Genomic DNA, 22049 nt, shown 5'->3' with positions numbered 1-22049 from the left:
CTTCAATCAGCTCCCACGGCTATCCCTATGTACACATCCGTATCTGTCCCAAAACCATATCCTCACTCACTCCTCTTTCCAACCCTCGGCAACGCAACCCAACAACTCAGCATAACAACATAAAGTCCCAAACAAACGGGATGCAATACATACGTCCCGACCGCCTGGGCCAGAATACCAGTAGTAAACGGCGCCACTGCCCCTCCCGAACTTCCCGCGCCAGCAATGAACCCCATAGCAGTCGTCTGCACCTGTCTCGGCATGAGTTTCATGAAGAGTGCGTTGGCGCAGGGGTACACGGGGCCAAGAAGGAGACCTAGGACGGCGACGGCGACGGCATTGGTGATGATGTTAGGAACGAGCCAGGCGAGGAGTTGGAAGGCCATGGTACCGAGGACGAGAATGAGGACGTAGAGGCGTTCACCGATGTAGGGCGTCAGGAAGGTGAGGACGAAGCGACCGAGGGTGATGCCTCCCTGTAAGCAGTTAGCGCCCAGGCAATCAACTATGAGGGCATGGACATGGGAGGAAAGTAGCAATCGTTTGAAGAGTACTGACCCAGAAGCCTGCTGTCACGTATCCTACACTTCCGGGATCACCGCCCCTGTAGTTGATCAGAAAGGAAATGACCCATCCGGAAATAGAGACTTCGGCTCCTTGGTAGGCAAAGATGAAGAGGGCTCCGAAGATAGTAGACCGATTCTTCAACGCCAGTTTTAGGTCTTTGAACTTCGACACTGGTGCCTCTTCAACACCCTCCCGACTTGCATCTAGCTCGGCGGAGCTCAGAAGAGTCTGGTGTGTATCTTCTTGGTATCCCCAGAAAGCCCAACCGGCGAAGGCCATGGCGGCCGTGGCAAGTCCGAGAGGGAAAAAGTAAAATCGCGACCATAATGTCCCTTGTGAAGCCAGTGCTGTAGCTGCAATTGGTGCAACGACTCCTCCGATGCCGTAGCTGCCATGGGCTGCTCCAAGGACGACTGACGCCGGATGTATGTGTGCACAGAAGACGTTGTTCAATGCCAGAGTCATAGCCATGCCGTATCCAAGGAGGAAGAACCTGCATTCGTTAATGACAATCCTGTGATATGTGAAAGTAAGGGACGCAATGTTCCAGCTGAGATGTTCTTCCTGTTAAAACCAGAAAACAAGAGTTTACTTACGCGAGGATCACTGCAGGATAGGGAGGAGTGCACACCAGAATGATGTATGCCACTATCATGACCACCTCAGCAACCATGAGCATCTTCGCTCTCCCAAGCTTGCTTAGGATGGTGTTGTTAAAGAAAGCTGCTAGGATAAACCCCGCAGCCTGACCAACGAAGATAAGTGACATGATGGCGAAGCCGATATGATAATGAATCTCCATATACGGGATTAGTGCGCCAGTCGCTATAAATGTGAGAATTGGACCTTCGTCGGGCAAGAGGCAGGTATCAACATACCGCTATCATTCAGCCCATTTCCGAAATATATCAGACAACAGCTCAAGATCCTCCATTTGTTCACCGGTGGATCATTCCAAGTCTGCATCTGACTGAACGTATCCTCCATAGTTGGAGACGGCGGTCTACTCATCTCCAATTCATGCAAGCTTCGTGAGCGGTCTGATGGCAGTGGAGCCTGCATACTTGTTGGGATTTCCGCCACAGTTCGGGCTTTTGACAAGGCATGTGTAAATCCATCGTTGTTTACTCGAGTGGAAATGTCTCCCAGTCTAATGGTTTCTGGAGCCTGAAGAGCCTGCTTTCCTTCCTTAGAGTGAGCTGCTGCTGGACTCGGTATTGGCTCTGGCGCCGATTGGATGCGAAAGAGCCCATGAAATGCTGATGTGGACATGTCAAATGGATAAAAAAAATGATTGAGTATCCGTCTGTATGGCTCAACTGGTCGGCCGCCAACTTATTTGTATATGATAGTAGGATTCGAGAAATCAATGTTCGAAGAGAACTAGTGCGAAGTTGAATAGATAAATCGTGGTGGGTACTTGGTTTGCTGAATAATCCCATATGCAAGTGAGTCAATGACTGACCTCACTTTTACCAGCAAACTCCAAACGGTATCCCGATTTACTGCACTACATGCGTATGGTCCGATCTTTGTTAGCGGTAGCGCTGTAGACTCGATAAGAAAGCTGCTATCGACGGGATCTAAAACAGCAATCAATCCGCCTTCGCTTTGCTGAGAGAATTCTGTTCTCTGACCATTTCGCTTTTTCGAGAAGCCTAGATGGAAGAACAAGGAAGCATTTCCTTATTGAGTGGTAGTCCATAGTCACGTGCGACCTAGTGTGAGGTCTCGCGAGGGGCTCTGGGGAGCGATCTCACTGTACTGACTTGAGCGTCACCCCCGCCAAAAAATGCCCCGCCCGAAACGCGACCTCCTGGCTACGGTCGAACATACTCTGATACCTCCAGAGTCGCTCTCAGATGGAGAAGTCATAGCTCGAATCGTTAAAGCCGCTGGGAATAATCTGTACAAGGCGGAACTGCCTGGAGGAAAGCCTGTGCTCGTCGAGCTTGCGGAAAAGTTTCGATCGACGATATGGATAAAGCGAGGAAGCTACGTTGTCGTCGATACGACGGCACTGGCAGAGAGACGGAATAAACTCGATGGAGAGATTGTGAATATTGTACGGGACGAGAAGGAATGGAGGAAAATGAGATATTGGTAACTACGCGCACTGGCGCATTGGGTATTTTACAGTGGTGTTGACAGATAACAGGCCGAAAGAGTTCGCAAAGAAATCGACGTACCCTGAAGATAGCGATGACGAGGAGTCAACAGTTGGAAAGCTGCCGCCGACAGACTCGGACGAGGATTGAAGGGTTATCAATCAGCGTGTTCGTGGACCTCGGTGCCGTCAACAACGTCCGCGAACTCGCCCCGCGTCCCCCACCATGAACCGAAAACCGTGATAGCCAGGACTGCGACCACTGTCGCTGAGCTCGCAGGAGTACTCGGATACACATTCCATGCCCACTCCTGGGCCGCCCATAGGGCATACTGGATGATAGGGTGGAAACCGGCCTTCCAGAGTAGGAAAGGGGTGGTCCAAGCAATATAAGCATAGAACTGGTAATGGAGCGATCTTGCGCACAGCATGCCGATAGCTGTAGCCGTTAACAAAGTCGTCATTATCAAATCCGGGTTCACCCGTCTGGCAATGTCGTCTTGATCCCGGGGTTCATTACTGCGCAGCAGCTGGAGGAACTGGCGGGGTGACCGCCCAGAGGGCTTGATCCATCTTGTCGTTGCGAACCAAATCAGAAGTCCTGCATGGGCCGCCAAGAGGCCGATTGCGAAAGGTTTCGAGAGGAAGGTGGACTCATCAACGAATCTCCAATTGACCGTCCACTTGTAGAGGAATTCCCTGGTCAGCTCGAAAGCGCGAGAAAAGTATGATGGCGCCCTTTTGCGAAAGGGATAGCCATACCCGATCTGCATCTGTGTCAATGTCCTCGATCCAGAGAGCATGGCCATAAATCTCTGCACCTACCGAGACTTGGAAAATGATCATGGCCTGGGTGATCGCTTCTCTGAAACCCAAGGCTTGTACAGCAAGTATGCCAATAGCAGGCAAAGGCAGCAACAAGCTCATTTTTACATTGAGGCCTGTGGTGTAGAGGAACGTGCCCAGATGCCAACTATTCTTCTGATAGAAGTAGATTGCCGAAAACAGAAACAGGACAGCAAAACAGTCATTGAAGCAGCGTAGCATGAAGATGCTATGCAGCCGCTTTGACAGTATAAGCAGTGGAAAGACATATGTGGGAACCTAAAGGGTCTTAGCGCAAGGGCCAAACTGAGTGATTCTTTACGAACCTTTGCGGCTCGATAACATTGCATAACAATTGCTAAGGTGAGCAGATAAAGGAGCCCGAAAATGTATTGGGCAGTATGGATGTCGCGCCCCTGATCCGTGAGGCTGTACAAGATTCGGTAAATGAAGACATGTGCGGCAGGATAGACAAGAGGACCCGTGGATCCCACGATGTTCTTATAGTCTCTTTCTCCTTTAAGGTAGATTTCAATCTGCTCCATGTATGCTCTCCAATCAATTTCTGTGTCTGCCACGCGTCAGCCTTCTACAATTTGCTGCTGAAGAGCCACGAACAGGGGACTTTTTCTATTATTACTCCGCAAAGCGCTGCGTCTGCTAATAGCAGAAGAGGGTATATCCATCGCGTGTGTTTTGGGTTCGTGGCTATGTCTAGCCCTTGATTAATGAAATTCATGTTGATTGTGAGCAGTGGTGTTGTTGATGGATTGAGGTTCCAGTCTCCTAGGAACCTTCAATAAGGAGGAGCCAGTGTGTCACGTGGTGAACTCGATATCTGTTCGCAGTGGTTTCATATCTCAAACAGTAAGATGTTTCACGCACCTATGTCACGCGACGTGTGTTTGGTTGTTAAAAGAAGAGATGCCGGAATGAGAAAGTCCTATAGATTGACACCTCTCCCGTGGGCGGTGCTTGCTTCTATACCCAAATCGCTATGAACAATGAAAACCCTCTCCTCGCCCTTCTATCCAGGCAGGTCTATTGTTTCTCAAACACATAACCATGTGTGCTCTATGATTTTAGTCATGCCCATTCAGTACCTTCCAGCCGCTGCATAAGATACTCAACCTCAACCTCCTTGGTAAGAGGGATGACATAATCCTGTATACGATTAGCGTTGGTCAAGAATCTGAAAATCGGCGCTCTAACCTTGTACATGGCCACCACTGCGTCGGCATTTACCTTGGGTTCCCCATCAGAGCCCAACTCCGGATCCGTGCCATAAGTCTTCGCCTTCAATCTCAACCGCTCGAGTACCTTCTTCTCCACCTTGGCATCGGTGATAGCCTCATCGATGCCTTTCCTGTCCTCTGCCTTGATAAGCTTGACGAATCGCTCCGGCTCTTTCTGGAACTTCGCTTCGGCTACGAACTTTCCGAAATGGATGCGCCGCGATAAAGCTTGGAGGCACAGAACATCGCAGGTTGCTGCGGATCCATAGTTCTCCTGCTGTTCGCCCCTATCTTCCCGATCCGGGTGCGCGCATGCTGCGGGAAGGATATGATGGATGTAGCTTTCTTTCAACTTCGCATTTACATTGACGTTGTTTGGGTGTAGGATCTTTGGATAATTCAACGGCTTCAGAATCGGTGTTTGTAGGACGTCGGGGAAGAAAGGATACTCGTCCGGTGACTGGTATCGACGAACCAGCGATTGGAGTCGTTCCTGCTCGCGGAGCATCCAGTCCATCAGACTCAGGGAACTGTCGGGTATGTCGACTCCGCCTGGTTGGTATATCGTCTTGTTCAAGGCGAATTGGACGCGCTCAATAAGATGAAAGGTGATCGTGTCCTCTAACCGGCTGGTCCAGTCAGCATGGCTTTGACAGCAATCAGAGCGGTCCTGTACATGAGCTGGAAGCGGATGTTTGCGAGATCTAGCGCCTTGGAGGCGTCGGAGAGGTCGATCGCGGCGTCCATTGTAGCAAGGTACGAGTGAAATGAGAAGTTCAAGGTATGTGGCAGCGAGAACTAAGCAATATATGCTCCCTTATGAAGGAATTACGGTATGTGAAGTGTAAAGCAGCCATCCGGCATGTCTGACAAAGCTGTGGCAGCCGCGAGCAGCTCTCCCGAGGCCCCGAAGTTCGGATGACGTCCGGGGTACCGCGGTGCAGGAGCCGCATTCTGCTTTTGGAAATGTGCTCCACCAACCTTAGAAGAAACATATCCCCATTCACGTTACGCGCCGTCTGGCATTGAGCTCCATTTCCACATATCCTATCCTACGCGATTGACTTTGCACCCTTCGAGGATGGTATTCTACTAGTCACCACGTGCTCTCTCGTAACCCCATGGCCTCGTCCACCGGCAATGGCTCGCCACCACGACGAGGCAGGTCTACCAGCCCTCGGCCAAGGTCACCGACAGAGGATGACGACTCAAGCCTCCTCGGTCTCTCAGATGTGAGTGTCAGTTACTATTTGCGGAGAAGCTGTCACACCTAAACCATGACACAGACCAGACAGCTCCAGGCCTTCGGGCGCAAGGTAACAGCAACCGCGGGAAGCTTGATAGGAGCCGACAGTGTCAGTCAACACTATCAGAACGCGTTAGGCGACCTCCACAGGGAGCTCCGGCGCCCAGTCCTGCAACGATCCGTCTTCTCCTTCGCCCAAACGACACCTCGCGACTTGGTGCGCTCCCGAATATCCGTGCCAGAGATCCAGCAGCGCGCCTTATCATACCTCCCCGACGAGCTTCTTGAAAACATTCCAGAGGATAATAATGCGTACTCTCTTTTCCAAGGCTTTCAGGCCTCGTTGCCGGAGGAGAGTATTAGTAGGGAAACATATGGCAAACATAATGGAAGAGGGCAGAAACTTTTAGGGGAGGGAAGGGAGGAGGAAGCCCCATCAGCGCCGCCTTCGATGGTCAAGCTGAAGAATCAGAAACATAGCATGAGTCACCGGCTGGAGATGATGGGCGTGCGAAAGCACATGTGTGCAGCGGAAATACACGAGATAGACAACAAGATCGCGAACCTAAACACAATGCGCAAGATTGTCCTAGACCGGTTAGCTGCTTTGGAGCTTGAAGAGGCGGAAATCGAGCAGGATTTGCTGGAGGTGGAAAATAAGATCGAGGACCTCCAGGAAGAGCTGGAAGATGCTGCGGCCTTGGCCCCGAAATCTCCGGAGAGTCCTCTGTCAGTAGAAGAGCGGCAGGAGGCTACCGACGAGTTTATGTCCGAGTCTATATATCAGAAGCTACCGTCACCGAAATCGAAACGTCGGAGGCCGATGCGGAGGGTATCCATGCCCATCCTTCACGAGCACCTTGAACCTGGGTCAAAAATCAAAGAGTTGGAAGCGCATACCGATATAGTTACCGCACTGGACTTTGACGTGCCCTGGGGAACACTCGTTACATCAGCGCTAGACGATACTGTACGAGTATGGGATTTGAGCGCAGGAAGGTGTATTGGACTTCTGGAGGGTCACTTGTCTTCAGTGCGCTGCTTACAAGTGGAAGATAACATCGTTGCCACCGGATCCATGGATGCCACCATCCGTCTATGGGACCTGAGCAAAGCAGAATACGCTCCTTTGGACCACCGAACGCACGGGAGAGACGATGATGACGACGGTTTGGCATTCGAGAACTCCTCAGACGCACCACCCCCACCGCCTCCGACCATAATGCAAGACTGCCCACTCTTCTGTCTCGAGTCTCACGTTGCAGAGGTGACTGCTCTGCATTTCAAGGGAAACACGTTGGTTTCCGGCTCGGCGGACAAGACGTTGAGGCAATGGGATCTCGTCAAGGGCAGATGTGTACAAACACTCGATGTGCTATGGGCCGCAGCGCAGGCGACGGCAGCTTTGAACACAAATGCAAATGATCCGTGGCGGCAGACGGGAAGAGTTACCGACGCATCCGCCGATTTCGTGGGCGCACTCCAGGTCTTCGATGCCGCATTGGCATGTGGTACCGCGGATGGAATGGTACGCCTTTGGGATTTGCGAAGTGGCCAGGTCCATCGCAGTCTCGTCGGGCACACTGGTCCAGTGACTGCTCTCCAGTTTGATGACGTGCATCTGGTCACAGGCAGTCTGGACCGCAGTATTCGCGTAAGTCGATTTCCCATGACAGCATGAATAGTGACTGAATTCCACAGATTTGGGATTTGCGAACCGGCTCCATATATGATGCTTACGCCTACGATCATCCCGTCACAAGCATGATGTTTGATGCCCGTCGCATAGTTGCTGCAGCTGGCGAAGACGTGGTCAAGGTCTACGACAAGACCGATGGAAGACACTGGAACTGCGGTCCTGGGGTGGGCGCAGACGATGAAGATACGACATTGGCAGCGACTATTGAGAAAGTACGGATCAAGGAAGGCTACATGGTGGAGGGCCGTAGGAACGGTGCTGTTGGTGTGTGGTCCTGTTGAGCGTAACTCGTTGTATATACCAATATATAAACAAATCCCTTTTTGAAGGTTGCCCGTCATATGCAATCTCATATCCAACTCCACTAACTGTCCTTCTCGTCATGAGAGGGTGAGTCAACACAGCTGGAAAGGCCACCTTCGAATGCAAGGCACCGGATCTTCTTGATAATATCATCGTCATTGAGACATACGAACAAGCGGCCGCGGCTTACATCAAGGGTCTTGTTCCAATGAAACGGCCGCGGGTCCATTCTTTTGGATACTAAAATAAGCTTGATATAAATATGCAGAAACGGCCGCGGATCCAAGCTCAGTCACACCAGAACCTCTCACTTTGAGCTTTATTTCAATAAGCAGGTAGTAGCCGTGGTTTGCGGCGAAGCCTCCGGCTGCGGATACTCGGATCCGCATCTAAGTTCTTCTTGCCTCTTAATGAAGAGCTAATGCTGCGTAATGCGTCTGCATATCCACGAGTATATATAAAACTGTGTATTGTTAGGACCCTCGAAGTCGCGCCGAACACCTGGGCAAGTTGAGAAAGATCAGCCACATTAGTCAGCAGCCTCAGCCACATCTTTCGACCACCGCTACGTCATTGCACCCACAACTTGTGTGCGACACCAACATATTCCAGAGACATCTGGGAGGACACTCGTTTTTCATCGTTATCCCGCTCTACATGACTACTCGAGCTTGACGGCACGCCGAACTCGCCAATTGACACGTCCATTCAAAGATTGTGATCCCTCCCATCGCTCTCTGCCACGGTCGGTGGTCATGATCCTGCGGGCTGCCAGGCCCCTAGCACACGTTGCCAATGGGTCCTACAGAGTGGGCTTGACACAGCGCAAGCTCCCCCGCGCAGCCGTCACTCAGTTTCGAGCATCTTTCAGCAATAGCCGAGCACGTACCTTCTCCAAGCGCCCTGAACCGGCTACGTCCACGCAGCTTCCAAAGACCTTGATAGTACGATCGTGGAGACGGACGGCTTCTTCAGATGCCGCGGCGAACCAAAACCTAAGCCCGAAAACCAGGCCGAAATGGCTTCGCATCGTATCTCGATCGCTGGCCATGCTCGGCACCTTCGTCGTCGTCAGCGGATCGCTTGTCGTCGCCTTCTTCATCTACGACGCTTCAACGTACAAAGAGGGGGCAGATGTGCGGGATATACCTGTGTCAGAGTTGGCATTACACCCTAGAAGAGGAGGGCCGAAGAACCTACCCATTGTCGACGCCTTCGTTGACGATGATGAATCCGCGGAGTGTAGAGAGCTTAAGGAGAAGCCCAGATTGGTTGTTCTCGGAACCGGATGGGGAAGCGTGGCACTTCTGAAAACACTGAATCCAGGGGACTACCATGTCACTGTGATTTCGCCCTCGAATCACTTCCTCTTCACTCCCATGCTGCCGTCCGCCACAGTTGGAACCCTGGAACTACGTTCATTGGTAGAGCCTGTGCGCAGAATCGTCAGGAGAGTCAGGGGACACTTTATAAAAGCGATGGCCGAAGACGTGTGCTTTACGGAAAGGCTCGTCGAGGTATCGGCTGTGGGTGCGAATGGGGAGAAAGAGCACTTCTATGTGCCGTACGACAAGCTAGTTCTCGGAGTCGGCTCAGTCACGAATCCGCACGGAGTCGCGGGCCTTGGGAATTGCCATTTTCTCAAAGATATCAGTGATGCGCGAATGATCAGAAACGCCGTCGTTCGCAATCTGGAGACAGCATGCTTGCCGACCACCACAGACGAAGAAAGACGTCGGTTATTGTCATTCGTAGTGTGCGGTGGAGGCCCGACCGGCGTCGAATTCGCCGCAGAGCTTTACGACATGCTCAACGAAGACCTCCATAAATATTACCCACGATTGTTGCGAAATGAGATATCTGTCCATGTCATTCAATCTCGCGGTCACATTCTGAACACCTACGACGAAGCCCTCTCGAAATATGCCGAAGCCCGGTTCGCTCATGATTCAATCGACGTCCAGACTAACGCGCGCGTCAAGGAGGTCGAACCTGACAGGATTCTGTTCACACAAAAAGACGAAAACGGAAAGGTAGTCACAAAGGAGATTCCCATGGGCTTCTGTCTTTGGTCGACTGGCGTCTCTCAAACCGACTTTTCCAAGCGAATTGCAGCAAAACTAGAAGGTCAAAACAACAAACACGCCCTCGAGACCGACACCCACCTTCGCCTGGTTGGCGCACCACTAGGCAGCGTGTATGCCATCGGAGACTGCGCGACAGTCCAAAACAACATCTCCGACCATATCGTCTCCTTCCTTCGCACGCTCGCATGGGAACGCGGCAAAGACCCTGAGAACATGCACCTCACCTACTCCGACTGGCGGGGCGTCGCCAAACGCGTCAAGCAACGCTTCCCACAAGCCTCGGACCATCTCCGTCGCCTGGACAAACTCTTCTCCCAGTATGACAAAGACAAATCCGGCACCCTGGACTTTGGGGAGCTTAGAGAGCTCCTTCTGCAAATCGACTCCAAACTCACCTCTCTGCCCGCAACGGCACAACGTGCCCACCAGCAAGGCCAATACCTCGGCCGCAAGTTCAACAAAATCGCCCTGGCGACCCCTGGAATGGCGCTCAATGAAGTCCAGTACGGCGATCTGGATGATGCGACATATAAGCCTTTTGACTACAAGCATCTGGGATCGCTGGCGTATATTGGGAATGCGGCGATTTTCGATATCAACGGCTTGAACTTTAGTGGCGGGTTGTTGGCGGTGTATCTGTGGAGGAGTATATATTTCGCTCAGGGGGTGAGTTTCAGGACTAGATGTCTTTTAGCTATGGATTGGAGTAAGAGAGCGCTCTTTGGGAGAGGTAAGTCTTTGATCCTGTTGGGTATCAGCGAGCGAGGATGGCTGACGATTGACAGATTTGATGAACTTCTGATCATTGGTGACTGATTGCCTTTTCTACTGTAATATGCCCTGAACAACTGAGGGGCAAGACTCCTTCTATTTAGCCATTTCCCTTATGTTATCCTCCTCACTAACTCGAGCATGGCGCGGTTACTGTTAATCCGATCTATCGATAGTCCAAGAAGTATTTATTCCAGGCATCCAATATAGCTCGGAGTATAGACTCTCTCCTCTATAATCTAAACACAACTCCCGTGCTCCATTATGAATATATACCATTAGCCTCGCCGAACTCCTTCGAGAAACCGTTTCCAACCAACGACGCGCCTACACAAGTCCCAAACAGATCAAGAGATCGGGTATCGAGCATTGAACCTTCTCCCCAAATACCACGCTTTGTAGCAATGAAATATTTCGAAGATCCCGATGGCGTCGTCGCTCATGAAAAGACCCAAGTCCACCCTCTGAAAGCTTAGAGTCCGCACCTTCGCTTAATCGCTCGATGTCAAATGCCCGAATCCCAGCCAAACGGACCAATACGTTCTCCGAAGGAAAACAAGCCATTCATCCCTCATAAGAAATAATCCGCCACAGGTTTCTTCGCCGGCATCCCCCTGCTATCCTGTGGCGCCGCCTCGAACACGCGATACCTCCTCCCGGGACCCTCCAACCTCTTCTGCACCAACGGCGCCTTCAACCTCCCCGCATCCCCATTACTCCTCCTCACATACCCCTCATTGGAGCCATCTTCATCCAGCTCCAAAATCGCAGCGACATTCCCGCACCGGTAGCAGTAATTCGGCGCCGACCAAACCGTCACAATGGTATTATCAAACATCTCTTTGAACCCCTCCATAACGAGCTGGTGCGCCCGAGCAATGAGGCTGAGGTCGTTCTGATGATTGAAATGCTTGACGATGTCGGCGCCGAAGAGGAATCCAGCGCCCCGCGGAGAGAGGCCCCAGCCGTCGATTTCGTCCGGGTCGGACCAGAGGAGGTCGCACATGGCGCCTTCGTGGGGGACCTCTTGTTTGCGGTCGAGCAGGCGGATTTTGTCGATTTTGTCTATTAGCGGGGAGAGGCCGCCGTGGACGCAGAGGACGGCGCCGCCTTCGTTGTGTGTGGAGCCGTTTGCGGAGCTGGTGGCGCCTGTGCCTGCGGCGCCGACGCGGGAGGGCGTTGTGGAGGCGTTGGGGGAGGAGGGAGGGTTAGAGGTGGGTTGGGAGGATGCTTGGGGCGAGGAGTTGCGGGCGTAGCGGTACATGATTTCGCCGGTGGAGCTGAGGGTTTCGATTTCGAGCTCAGCGTCCGGGTCGGGGAGGGTGTCGGCGTTGAGAGTGTCGGAGAGGGGGCCGTCGGTCGGCGTTAAGGAGGTCGAGGCGCCCGTGACGAGGGCGCCCAGGGCGAGGTAGTCGAAAACATCGCAGCAGTATCTGGACGGTGTTAGGATGCGGAGGACGAGGGATATGGTCGTAGGCTGAGATACCTCCAGACGTTTGCACTACCGTACTTCCTAAGGCACTCATCGTAAAACCCATATACTGTTGTTATCTGTCGAGACTCATGATTGCCTCGGATGAGGGTTAGGCGGTCTGGGTATCGAACTTTCAGGCAGAGAAGGAGGAGGAAGGACTCTAGACTATAGAACCCACGGTCCACAAAGTCGCCTACTTAGAGTCAGTACCTATGTCGGCTTACGGTATGCTGTCCAATGGTCTCGTACCCATGAACAGGTAATTCGTATCTGGTACATCGCCGCCAACACGAAACAACTCCATGAGATCATGGAACTGGCCGTGTATGTCGCCGCATATCTATAGCACCAAAACGTCAGCCGCTATTGTCCTATTCGCACAGGCCCATAACGTACCGTCACCGGCGCATTCACCCCCACCACATTCCCCTCTTCTATGAGTAGCTCGCGCGCCTTGTAGCAGAGTTCGCGGACTTGGTTCTCGGGTATCGGACGACAGGCGCGAAGCTGTGCGATAGCTCTTTTAGAGAATTAGAATCTGTATGGCGCAGGTAAGGGTGGAAATTGTACTTGTCGAGGTCGCTGCCGCCGATACTCATGGCTGCCACTTGGGCGGCGAAAGCTCCGCAGCCCGACTCAAGTAAATGATTCCTATAAAGATGTGGCTTTGCGGCGCAAATAGAATGTAATAATGGGAGTGGGTCGAAGAACTTGAACTTAGGCGCCCGTGGGGAAGAGTAGTTGTTGCTGGGATGGAAGCTTGACAGCGGCGACTTTCGACTGTCGGCGTCAACTCCAAGTAATCATCAACTGTCGTCGGATCTTTGATTGACAGGGATGCTCGGGACGGGATCTTGGCGGTCGGTCTTTCACGTGCGCCTTCTAATACATGACTAATGATTGCTTCAAATTTTAGCGTTCTGGAATTTAGGCTATGATTGATCCTCAAGGTGCCAAGTCATTGGTCAATAATCCAGCAGTGAAATCATACCAATTGCAGGAAGCTCCAGAGGACGTGTGGAAGCATCCCACTTCGCAACACAGCTCCACCACGGGCGTTTGCCCTTGTATAACGCCAGAACCTGCTCCAGGCATCTCAATTGGGCCCGTACGCTTCTATTCGACCTTCAATTGCATTTAGACGGAACATTGACCGCCAAAACAGAGCCCAGTGATGCCGTCGGACAGCCGAACATGCCTCCGCACCTACACCCCCGGTCACGAATGACCACCTCGCTCTTCACCACGACCCTCGCAGTATCCTTCCTCGTCGTCGCGACGCCTCACATTCTACCTTGTCCAGTTGACCCGCGAGTGATGGCAGATTCTACAGATCCAGATGCGTTCTCAGGGAAGAGGAGACGGAGGAGGATACCGAGGGAAGAGACTTGTAACGATGTCATGAGCGAGGAGCGGCGGAGAATCAAACAAGAGATTGAGGATTGGAAGGTGCCAAAACGAGAGTGCCCTGTGCCAAAGCCGGGCGGTCTGATTGGGCAGGTTCTTGGTATTAGGAAGGATAGCGAAGAGGCAGAGGTGGAGGAGTCGAATTTGGAAAAAGAAGTTGTGAGGTTGCGAAGGAATGGACCGGAGAGGTAGCGGAAAGACATGAAAGCGACAATAACGGGAGGCGTCAGAAGAACCCGTCTGACAGAAGTTCCGGCACTGCTACAGCGACGCGCAACGAGCACCACAAGAACTCGACGGCATAAAGGCATCGGGGCTCCACATGTACCATATGTATACAATATTCTGCTACTCGAAAAGAGCACAGGCTGTACAAATCATAGAGAATTCAGGGTTCACGACATCCAGACAGTAAGCCGTTTCTCTGGAAGGCATCGCGCACTTATCGCTTCTGCATGGATACTCTCCAGCAAAATCAGCTCTCCTTTCCATCAGTTTCGATTAGAAGGGGGTATACTGTCGGGGAATATGCTTTTCGTTGAGAGCCAATGCGTGGGGGCAGCATTTAATTGGGGAATGTGCCGCTGCACTGTGAGTATGCGTGTGGTATATTGCATGCTTTGTCCAGCGTAAGACTGACCGGATTGCACAGATAACCCAGCTCCGTACGCAGATCTCAAGGTGATAAGTCATCCAGCCACATAGCTACCATTCCATGGCTTTGGCCGGCTGTGCCTGCCTCTTGAATTGAATTCCACCAAATCGGTAAGCCTCACAGCTGAAATGGCCGCTGTGTAATGGAGGACCCGCAGCTGCTTCAGCCTCATGCGGCGCTTACAACAAAGGCTAGTCACTGCCTCGTGAACGTGCGTAGCCCTCGAAGCACGGTGAAGTTTTAATTCTGTAAACCAACTCACCCCCGGACCAGACATCCGCGATGCCTTCGAAATCGCTTCTTCGAACCTTCCGTCTTGGTTTCGACCCTTCGTCTTCACATAGGTTGGTCCGGACGTCCGGATACACACTTCCCATCCCATTGCGGAAATGGGTAAAGGTTTGACGACTGCGATGTGGACGAATCCAACAGCCGGAATCGAAGTCGTCTGATGTTAAGCGTCCTCTTCGTCCGAACTTCGTAGCGGCAGCACGCTACATCAAGAGCTTCTTCTATGGTAAAGATTTTGTTTGGGCAGCAATTGGTGGTCTGGTGATGCTTTGTTTGGGCCATCATCGTCGGGAGATGTTCGACATCCACATTGTGTACGATGTTGCAGATTACCGGCGTATGAAGCTCAAGCTCGAAGCAGACAGGAGGTATTTATTGAGTTTACTCCCTAGATACATTAACTGACGTCGCAGGGCGACGCTACCGGATGGAATGAACTCGCTTCTACCATCGAAAGTCCTACTCAGAACTGGACGATTCGTAAAAGATCCCGGATGCACGGAAGATTTAGATGTGGAAATCAATCTAGTTCCATCAGGTGAGGACTTAAAACGGTATACATGTTTTCTCGCGCTTATGGTGGTCAGGAAGCCTTTGAACGCCCCGCAATGATCTTCTTCGCAAGAATCAGGTGCTCCTAGGACTAAACCTCGATGGAAAAATGTCTAGTTTCAGAAGCCTAAATATGCTCCATCTTATGAGATCTTCATGAGCTCTTTGCAAAATACAGGACCTTGCATGCGATCCCGGAAACCATATTGCGTTCTTATGCACCTCATATCAGCAAGAGATCGACGCGCTTCGATCAAAACTTAATCAAAATCAGTTCCACAGATTGTTTCTCTCGACGCCGTTCTATTCTCAGCTCAGCAAGACAGCACCTTCGGACCTAGGAGTCTACAGTACCGACCGTTACCGTGACGAGCCGGCTTGGCTTGAGTCCATCTCTCCGGTCTCTAGTGTCCTCTCCACAACTTAAAGAGTATGCCGCAGCAGTCATCACTTATTAGTCCTTCTCCTCCAACAGAAAATCCTGCACAATCGAGTCAATCAACTTTGTCAAAGCCATCATCCAGCAACATCATGGAATCGTCAGCAATCAGTCCGAAAGTTACACCACGGAGTGGCGTGCAGGAAGAACGTTATCGGCCCTATACTGAAATCAATGGTTCCAGAGGTGTGTCAGCTGCACATGTCCGCTCGAGGTCTGCGGATGCCCGCCTGCCTGGCAGCAACATAAAGTAGAGATTGTCTTCCATTCAAAAAGGCCACATTTGCCATTTCGAGTCGGCCAACGTTACTATGCCACTGATTTGGCTCCTGATACTCGGGAGGAATCAGGGAGCCTTCCGATTTCTGAACAACGTCGACAAACGTCACCTCCACTCGAATCACATCCGGAGACAAATGCGAACGTCTCCTCACAGGCAGTCTACAACCGTTCATCCAACCAACCTTCGTCCACTAAAAAGCAAGGTGTAGAACCCGCTTCGCAGGCCCAACTCTCGCCCGTCACATCCCAACTCCGCGTCATTGGCCCCGAGAGCATATATTCTCCGCCGAGAAGCATATTCCGGCAACCAAAACCTTCATCAAGCCATTCCTCTTTTGCTCTCAGTGCAACCACCTCGTCAGTCCCACCATCACCGCATTCCCCGTATCCGGGCGCAATTGTATTACCAACCTCGCCTCCTACGCCCCAGTCCCAAGTTCCGTCGACTCCGCTGCCTTTTCCGAGTATGCATCCTGCATCCCTTATGCCGGGATCCCAGGGCAAAAGTATCGCCGAAAGAAGGATTGCACGACAAGGAAGGGGATAGTCTCGAAAGTTTGGCGGATCCGAGGTCGTGCCGCCCCCTCTCCCTAGCGGAGATGCGTTCGACTTAGCTGTTACGCATGCATCTCTCCGGCAGGCAGCGCTCTCGGAGATATACACGGCCAATCGGACCTTCTCGTCGCCACTTCGCTATGGAGAGACTAATTGGGAACGCGTAGGGGTGAGACGACATGATGAGCACAAAGAAGGCGATCAAGGGTTGATTGTCTGTCACAAGTGTGAAAGAGACGTCGTATAAGGTATATTCACCGTCTAACTCCGATATGGTTACATCGCTGATTTCACAGCTTGTAAGATGTCCTCTTGACTCACTGTGCTACGATCAATGAGCAACAAAGCTAAGATGGTGATATTTACCATGATGTTGCTGTAACTTCTAAAGGCAGGAAAACAGCATAGAATGGCATCATTAACAATCACATGTAGCCAGCATCATCGAGATCGTTTACGCCTAGCATTACGGAAGGGCCGATGATACCTCACACAACCCCTCACAGCTCGAATACAAAACCCCGCGCGTTCTGCAGCATCTCCAACTTTCCCATTCACCAAACTCAGCTGAGAATTGCTAAGGACCATCACCCGGAACCTCAAGAAGGAGCTCTCTATCTAAGATGTCTGTCCTCATCTAAACTTGCTTCACATCGGACCTCAGAATGCCTCGTCACTTCGTTACCCTCAACGTCCAGGACTTCAAATACAGAATAGAAAAGGCTATACTTCAACTTTTTCCGTACTTCGAAGAGCTGCTGGCCAAATGCGACGACCACAGCGACATGCAGGAGGATGGATCCTACTTTGTTGACGCGGACCCCGACGTGTTCAAACACATCGTGGCCTTCATGCGGCGGCCAACCAAATTTCCCCTGTTTTGGACAAAGGAAGCGGGCTTCGATTACGCCCTCTACAACAAACTCGAAGTAGAAGCGGATCACTTCCGCCTCTGGGACCTGCGCGACTGGATACGAGAGAAGCGGTATCTCGACGCTGTCAGAAGTTTCGTCGAGATCAAGGTGTTGTCTGAACAGGAGGTGGAAGATGGCTTCCACTATCAACGCACGGGGGCGGACTTGACAGTCCAGGGTTTTTTGGGATTCTACTCGGGGGAACCGGGGTATCGGAATCCGTGCCCACTGCATCCACGCAAGGCAGACCCAACCTGCGCACCCTGCTCGGACCTTGTACGAGCTCATGGACTGCGATATTATGATGCCCCAAAGATGTTCACCTTGGTGACGAGAGATATAGTCTTCGATGAGACGGTTTGTGTGAACGCTTGGCGTCGTCCGGAGGATGGTTATGGACCGGGTTACGAGTCTGATGATGAGAGTATGGAAAGAGGTCATCAGGAAGATGAGGAGAACTTCAAATACGCATAAAATTGTAGGTCCTTGATATCTCCATATTCCTTAAGGCAATTCTGATGTGGGAGTCACAAGACAGTGTACCCGACGCGAAACGGTCTAAACAAGAAATACCCTCGGTTGCCTGATTCACTCTCTTCCCTCTGTTCTACAGACAGGTTATAATATTGCTGACGGTATGCGGCAATCCTGGAACCTTCTTTGTCATCATTGTTCGCTACGTATTACTTGTAATCGAAAACGGGGTGGATATAATCAGTCATTTCGCATGGCTTCCCCTATCGCGAGATTAAAAGATTTTCAACAAGGTGTCAAGATAGAGGTAAAATGGATAATAAATATTGGTTTGAATAATCGGAACCTCGAGATTTTTCCTGTCTTCAGACGAACACCTGTACACGACGATCAATGGGAAGGGGTATCGCGGTCTATGCTTGGACTTCCGCACCACGCCAAAGTCGTCTTGCAAACCTGCGTATTCGAATCCAACCACTGTAGCCTACTGGCCTCCACTGCAGAGCATCAGCACACGAGCTCCCTCCAATGGAAACTCACTTGGACAGACCTCAAGATAGGATCCTCCTTCGGACATATGCTCGATCCCAGAGTCATTTGTGAAGGCGGTAGGTCATAGCTTCGGTGACTCACGCCCCTGCACGGGTGCCGGCTGGGGTTCCGGGGTATCGAAATCGATGATGAAGCTTTCTTCGCCGTTGAATTTCCTGGAGGATCAAACCGTCAGTAATCCGTTCGAAACAGTGACCAGTTAGATAGCCATATGAGGAAAAGTCTATGCGTCGACTTGAGTGGAAATACTGGGCTCGACGAGGTAGTTTCGTGCGCGGCAGTCCTTTCGATGGTGCCAGAAAGTCCTAGAAAGTTGACAGGTGAGAAAATTGACTTGAATAATGACTTTGGAACGACGAAAAGAAAGAGAACAGTGGAAAGAAGACCACTGTGACCACAAAAAGAAGAGGAAAGGGAAGAGAAGAGAAAAGATAAAACAAAGGGGAAAGAGAAAGAACGAAAAGCCAAAACTGAGAAATGGGGCAAACAGCAGCAAGGAAGAAAAAGAAAAACTTACCATCCGCGCTCTGCGCCCGCAGACAAGAAATGCGTCTCCGCATTCCCCACACACTCCCAATTACCCACCGTTGCCTCCGACTTACGCTTGAAAGTCGACAAGGACGCCGTGTAGCACTGAAAATCATCCTCGTCGAGATTCTCCGGCATCTTCCCAGTCAAAACGCGGCCGAGCGCGATCATGGTCGCAGCATGTGTGCACAGCAGCAACGTCTTGGGACCCTCGGGGTCCTTGTCCAAAGTCTCAATGATATGAGAAATGGCGTTCTTGACGCGCTCGTGCAGCTCGAGGATCATCTCGCCTTTTGCATGCGGCTTGTACTGGCCCTCGTACTCATGGTCAAGAGAGTCAAAGAAAGGTTGAAGTACCTTGAGATCGGGCGGCGTGGGGTGCTCGAAGAACGCCTTGCCGTAGAACTCGCCCAGTCCGTGATCGACGCGGATCTTACCGCCCGCTTTACCTTGGGCGAAGAGGCGCTCGGCGGTGGGTTGCAGCGTTTGGATGCATCGGTACATAGGGGAGGAGTAGATGCGGTCGACGGGAGGGTCAATCTGGCACAGGTAGTCTGCTAGCTGTTCGGACTGCTGGACGCCATAGGCCGTCAGTGGGACATCTGTTGGGATGCCTGTGGGAGGGAGGGGATTGGCTGTGTATACGCCGGTCTTGGGGTCCACAGTGAAGTTTGATCGGAACTGTAACCTGTTAGTGGGGAGTGCTGAAAGGGAAGGAGGAGGGGATGATGAACCCCTTGCAATGGCGAGATTCGCCGTGGAAGGGGCAGAAGAGCGCATGGATGTGCGACTTACCGCGTGCCGAGTGACATATATCGTCTCCAACATCTTGAAACTAGAGGTTAGCAGTTGAAGTGAGGTTTACTCTATCGTGCACTGTGATGGTTGAGTCGTTTTATATGTGCCTCGGCTTTGGGAAATCGTTATCGATAAGCGACTGGTGCGTGGGGTTGTGGTTGGATTCGTAGGTACGAGGGGTTGCATATATAGGTCTCGGTCTTCAGGGTATGAAGGATGTCGTCCATTGCAGCAGTTCGTCACTGGGGAACGTCGCTCGCTTGAGGTATTTCCGTCATTGTTGTTTTCCCATACTCGGACCACATTGAAAGGGAAACATTCATTGAAGAACGTTCACACAATGTGAACCCTTTCGTCACTCCTACAATGACCCTTCAATGTAATTGTTAAGTCGAATGAGAAAGTCTACAAAGTCAGTTGACATCACGTGGAGGTCGTATACCAAGGTCAAAGGTTGTCGCTGGTTCGAAGTCTGTACGGGGACGGCAAATTCCATGGTAGCGTCAAACCCATCAAAATGGAGAAATGTAAAATCGATACCTCATGCGACACCAGTCAGCAGCGAGGTTCGACGCATTAGGACGGTAATGAAGCCTTTAGTCAAAGAGTATACCCCAGTATATTGTCAGATAGAACTCTTCTACTTTAGCAGGTGTTATAATCATCAGGTGGAGATAGGCAAACAAACTCACGCATCTTATATAGGAGTCACTGTTTGCGATTTGCCAGTCTCAAAAAGCGATAAGACAGTTCCGCATCTAATCACTGTCAAAGCGAGAACACCAAACCGTAGCAATTCCTGTAGAATGTCAGGTCTAGGATGTGGAAGCGGTCCGTGCACATTCACGCGCAACCGCGTCACCGCGTCAAACGCGTCTTCCCACTCTTCCATCACCCATCTACAACCCAGTACTCACCAATCCTCCAAATCGCTCTCAATCCTACCCTGCTTCCGACAACAAACAAATCACCACCAAACTATCCAAAATGCTCTCCATCCAAACCCCCTCAACCTCCAACCCCCAAAAATACACCCCCAACCTCCTCCCCGCACGCATCCACCACGACGGCCCCATAAACGATCCACAGCGGTACTGGACGCCTGAGAAGGATGAAGACGGTACGTTCACATTGCCGATTCAACAATTCAGCAATTTGAATTCTAGGCAGAGATAGGAGACTGGTGTAATTATAGTAATATATGCGGATGCTAACACACCCCAAGGGACCCTACACGCCTACTTTCGCGGCCGCCACCTGCACGGCACATCCCTCGCACTACCCGCAAACTACACCGGCGCGGTATTGAATATCACTGATAAACAACTACCTCCCGAGCCGCAACGCTCACACCGTGAACAGAGTAGAGACGCAGGGGAAGAAGAAGACGATGAGGAGGAGGAGGAAATTGAAGAGGTGGACGTTAGGATAGCGGAGCGGATAGGCGAGTTCGAAGAGGTGGTTGTGTGGGGCCATGGAGGGAGGGTGGATGAGGGGGAGGATGTTTATGTGAGGGGGGTGAGGGAGTGGATTGGGTTTGCGGAGGCGGTGCATGCGGAGGAGGACGAAGAGGGAGAGGAAGTGGGGAGGAGGGAAGGGAAGGGGGAGTGAATGGAGGTTGTGGGAGTCTACCCGTGGACAGATGGGAGAGGAGGAGAAGGGACCCTAAGAAGGGAGTGTATATGATACCCAGCACTGCCTTCGCATACAAAACCGCACGCGTAATCGAGCGCAAACACCTATTTAACAACAAAGCTCGCGCACGTTATCTCAAGGCCCGCATCTCATACGCTTCATTCTCGCTTCCTAGCACCTCCCACGCAAGAAAGCGGACGGCATGCATATAGGGCCTTCATATATATCCAGGATTCAGAGTAGGCGAGGCGAAGGATGTTAACTTGGATGAGGAGAGCGGGCTGTTGGTTGTCAAAAAAGCAAGGCTCTGGGAGTTCCCTAGTGTAGTTTGCATGTATTGTCGATGGATATATATATTTACGTAGGTATTGTAGGTATCCTTCATGAACGCCAGTGGCCTGCGTACTGAGTACACATTCTTTTTCTTTCTTTGGCTTACCTTGTCTATACTTTCCCATTCTCCCACATTCTAAGCCGCGATACTTAAAACACTGCTGTCTGTGCTCTCCCTCCTCTTCCTCCCCATCTCCCTCGCCTGCTCCTCCAACCCACTGGGTCAACAACCACAAATGCACCCTCACTCACCACCCCAACTCCTTCCACCATAAGATCCCTACTTTTCCACCATAATTGCCTACTTCCCCTGCCCCCCC

General features: G+C 51.5%; 13 protein-coding genes across 13 annotated transcripts; 8 read left to right on the top strand and 5 right to left on the bottom strand.

Moving 5' to 3' along the window:
* Nucleotides 1–62: 62 nt before the first annotated feature.
* Nucleotides 63–1629, bottom strand: EI97DRAFT_383246 (MFS general substrate transporter; the record flags this gene model as incomplete). Its single annotated transcript, XM_033795901.1, has 4 exons — nt 63–476; nt 559–1060; nt 1164–1392; nt 1446–1629. 4 exons carry the CDS (start codon nt 1627–1629, stop codon nt 63–65), a joined length of 1329 nt encoding a protein of 442 aa, XP_033651040.1.
* Nucleotides 1630–2359: 730 nt separating this feature from the next.
* Nucleotides 2360–2825, top strand: EI97DRAFT_452254 (nucleic acid-binding protein; the record flags this gene model as incomplete). The annotated part of the gene is made up of 2 exons (XM_033800400.1): nt 2360–2670; nt 2726–2825. 2 exons carry the CDS (start codon nt 2360–2362, stop codon nt 2823–2825), a joined length of 411 nt encoding a protein of 136 aa, XP_033651039.1.
* On the bottom strand, nt 2472–4067 carry EI97DRAFT_435920 (Lethal(2)neighbour of Tid protein). The gene is made up of 4 exons (XM_033798977.1): nt 3826–4067; nt 3500–3778; nt 2727–3441; nt 2472–2671 (listed from the first exon to the last, which is right to left on the bottom strand). Exons 1-3 carry the CDS (start codon nt 4042–4044, stop codon nt 2833–2835), a joined length of 1107 nt encoding a protein of 368 aa, XP_033651038.1. The 5' UTR covers nt 4045–4067; the 3' UTR covers nt 2472–2671; nt 2727–2832.
* A 358-nt stretch (nt 4068–4425) lies between these two features.
* EI97DRAFT_403940 (chorismate mutase) lies at nt 4426–5612 on the bottom strand. The gene is made up of 3 exons (XM_033796520.1): nt 5411–5612; nt 4712–5363; nt 4426–4663 (listed from the first exon to the last, which is right to left on the bottom strand). Exons 1-3 carry the CDS (start codon nt 5479–5481, stop codon nt 4586–4588), a joined length of 801 nt encoding a protein of 266 aa, XP_033651037.1. The 5' UTR covers nt 5482–5612; the 3' UTR covers nt 4426–4585.
* Nucleotides 5613–5752: 140 nt separating this feature from the next.
* Nucleotides 5753–8014, top strand: EI97DRAFT_495900 (mitochondrial division protein-like protein 1). Its single transcript, XM_033802460.1, has 3 exons — nt 5753–5966; nt 6021–7634; nt 7682–8014. The coding sequence occupies exons 1-3, from the start codon at nt 5856–5858 to the stop codon at nt 7958–7960; spliced, it is 2004 nt and encodes a 667-aa protein (XP_033651036.1). The 5' UTR covers nt 5753–5855; the 3' UTR covers nt 7961–8014.
* Nucleotides 8015–8737: 723 nt separating this feature from the next.
* Nucleotides 8738–10871, top strand: EI97DRAFT_460931 (uncharacterized protein; the record flags this gene model as incomplete). The annotated part of the gene is made up of 2 exons (XM_033801153.1): nt 8738–10799; nt 10855–10871. The coding sequence occupies 2 exons, from the start codon at nt 8738–8740 to the stop codon at nt 10869–10871; spliced, it is 2079 nt and encodes a 692-aa protein (XP_033651035.1).
* A 540-nt stretch (nt 10872–11411) lies between these two features.
* On the bottom strand, nt 11412–12913 carry EI97DRAFT_452249 (Metallo-dependent phosphatase; the record flags this gene model as incomplete). Its single annotated transcript, XM_033800399.1, has 5 exons — nt 11412–12273; nt 12327–12507; nt 12564–12654; nt 12711–12834; nt 12885–12913. The coding sequence occupies 5 exons, from the start codon at nt 12911–12913 to the stop codon at nt 11412–11414; spliced, it is 1287 nt and encodes a 428-aa protein (XP_033651034.1).
* A 658-nt stretch (nt 12914–13571) lies between these two features.
* EI97DRAFT_348383 (uncharacterized protein) lies at nt 13572–13850 on the top strand (the record flags this gene model as incomplete). The annotated part of the gene is made up of 1 exon (XM_033794813.1): nt 13572–13850. A coding segment is annotated over one exon (279 nt), but the record flags the coding sequence as incomplete, so codon positions are not given.
* A 979-nt stretch (nt 13851–14829) lies between these two features.
* EI97DRAFT_383389 (uncharacterized protein) lies at nt 14830–15279 on the top strand (the record flags this gene model as incomplete). The annotated part of the gene is made up of 2 exons (XM_033795907.1): nt 14830–15035; nt 15081–15279. Coding segments are annotated over 2 exons (405 nt in total), but the record flags the coding sequence as incomplete, so codon positions are not given.
* Nucleotides 15280–15750: 471 nt separating this feature from the next.
* EI97DRAFT_444792 (uncharacterized protein) lies at nt 15751–16487 on the top strand (the record flags this gene model as incomplete). The annotated part of the gene is made up of 2 exons (XM_033799923.1): nt 15751–15844; nt 15913–16487. The coding sequence occupies 2 exons, from the start codon at nt 15751–15753 to the stop codon at nt 16485–16487; spliced, it is 669 nt and encodes a 222-aa protein (XP_033651031.1).
* A 673-nt stretch (nt 16488–17160) lies between these two features.
* Nucleotides 17161–17968, top strand: EI97DRAFT_503364 (uncharacterized protein; the record flags this gene model as incomplete). The annotated part of the gene is made up of 1 exon (XM_033802780.1): nt 17161–17968. One exon carries the CDS (start codon nt 17161–17163, stop codon nt 17881–17883), a length of 723 nt encoding a protein of 240 aa, XP_033651030.1. The 3' UTR covers nt 17884–17968.
* A 305-nt stretch (nt 17969–18273) lies between these two features.
* EI97DRAFT_460927 (phosphoglycerate mutase family protein) lies at nt 18274–19791 on the bottom strand (the record flags this gene model as incomplete). Its single annotated transcript, XM_033801152.1, has 4 exons — nt 18274–18380; nt 18517–18590; nt 18953–19644; nt 19759–19791. 4 exons carry the CDS (start codon nt 19789–19791, stop codon nt 18274–18276), a joined length of 906 nt encoding a protein of 301 aa, XP_033651029.1.
* Nucleotides 19792–20653: 862 nt separating this feature from the next.
* Nucleotides 20654–21771, top strand: EI97DRAFT_435913 (uncharacterized protein). The gene is made up of 2 exons (XM_033798976.1): nt 20654–20881; nt 20987–21771. The coding sequence occupies exons 1-2, from the start codon at nt 20749–20751 to the stop codon at nt 21370–21372; spliced, it is 519 nt and encodes a 172-aa protein (XP_033651028.1). The 5' UTR covers nt 20654–20748; the 3' UTR covers nt 21373–21771.
* Nucleotides 21772–22049: the final 278 nt, after the last annotated feature.

This window comes from Westerdykella ornata, assembly GCF_010094085.1.
Source record: "Westerdykella ornata strain CBS 379.55 unplaced genomic scaffold EI97scaffold_26, whole genome shotgun sequence".
NCBI lineage: Eukaryota > Fungi > Ascomycota > Dothideomycetes > Pleosporales > Sporormiaceae > Westerdykella > Westerdykella ornata.
The sequence above is the reverse complement of the archived record's forward strand: the minus strand, read 5'-3'. Positions and strand labels throughout refer to the sequence as shown.

Bases quoted from the DNA above. Each gene is read 5' to 3' on its own strand.
- EI97DRAFT_495900 (XM_033802460.1), top strand. From the start codon at position 5,856: ATGGCCTCGTCCACCGGCAATGGCTCGCCACCACGACGAGGCAGGTCT. The intron at 5,967-6,020 runs GTGAGTGTCAGT...ACCATGACACAG, and splicing joins GCCTCCTCGGTCTCTCAGAT to ACCAGACAGCTCCAGGCCTT. The intron at 7,635-7,681 runs GTAAGTCGATTT...TGAATTCCACAG, and splicing joins GTCTGGACCGCAGTATTCGC to ATTTGGGATTTGCGAACCGG.
- EI97DRAFT_403940 (XM_033796520.1), bottom strand. From the start codon at position 5,481: ATGGACGCCGCGATCGACCTCTCCGACGCCTCCAAGGCGCTAGATCTC. The intron at 5,364-5,410 runs GTACAGGACCGC...TGACTGGACCAG, and splicing joins AACATCCGCTTCCAGCTCAT to CCGGTTAGAGGACACGATCA. The intron at 4,664-4,711 runs GTTAGAGCGCCG...AATCGTATACAG, and splicing joins CAGTGGTGGCCATGTACAAG to GATTATGTCATCCCTCTTAC.
- EI97DRAFT_435913 (XM_033798976.1), top strand. From the start codon at position 20,749: ATGCTCTCCATCCAAACCCCCTCAACCTCCAACCCCCAAAAATACACC. The intron at 20,882-20,986 runs GTACGTTCACAT...ACACACCCCAAG, and splicing joins GCCTGAGAAGGATGAAGACG to GGACCCTACACGCCTACTTT.
- EI97DRAFT_435920 (XM_033798977.1), bottom strand. From the start codon at position 4,044: ATGGAGCAGATTGAAATCTACCTTAAAGGAGAAAGAGACTATAAGAAC. The intron at 3,779-3,825 runs GTTCGTAAAGAA...AAGACCCTTTAG, and splicing joins AATGTTATCGAGCCGCAAAG to GTTCCCACATATGTCTTTCC. The intron at 3,442-3,499 runs GTAGGTGCAGAG...ACACAGATGCAG, and splicing joins TGATCATTTTCCAAGTCTCG to ATCGGGTATGGCTATCCCTT.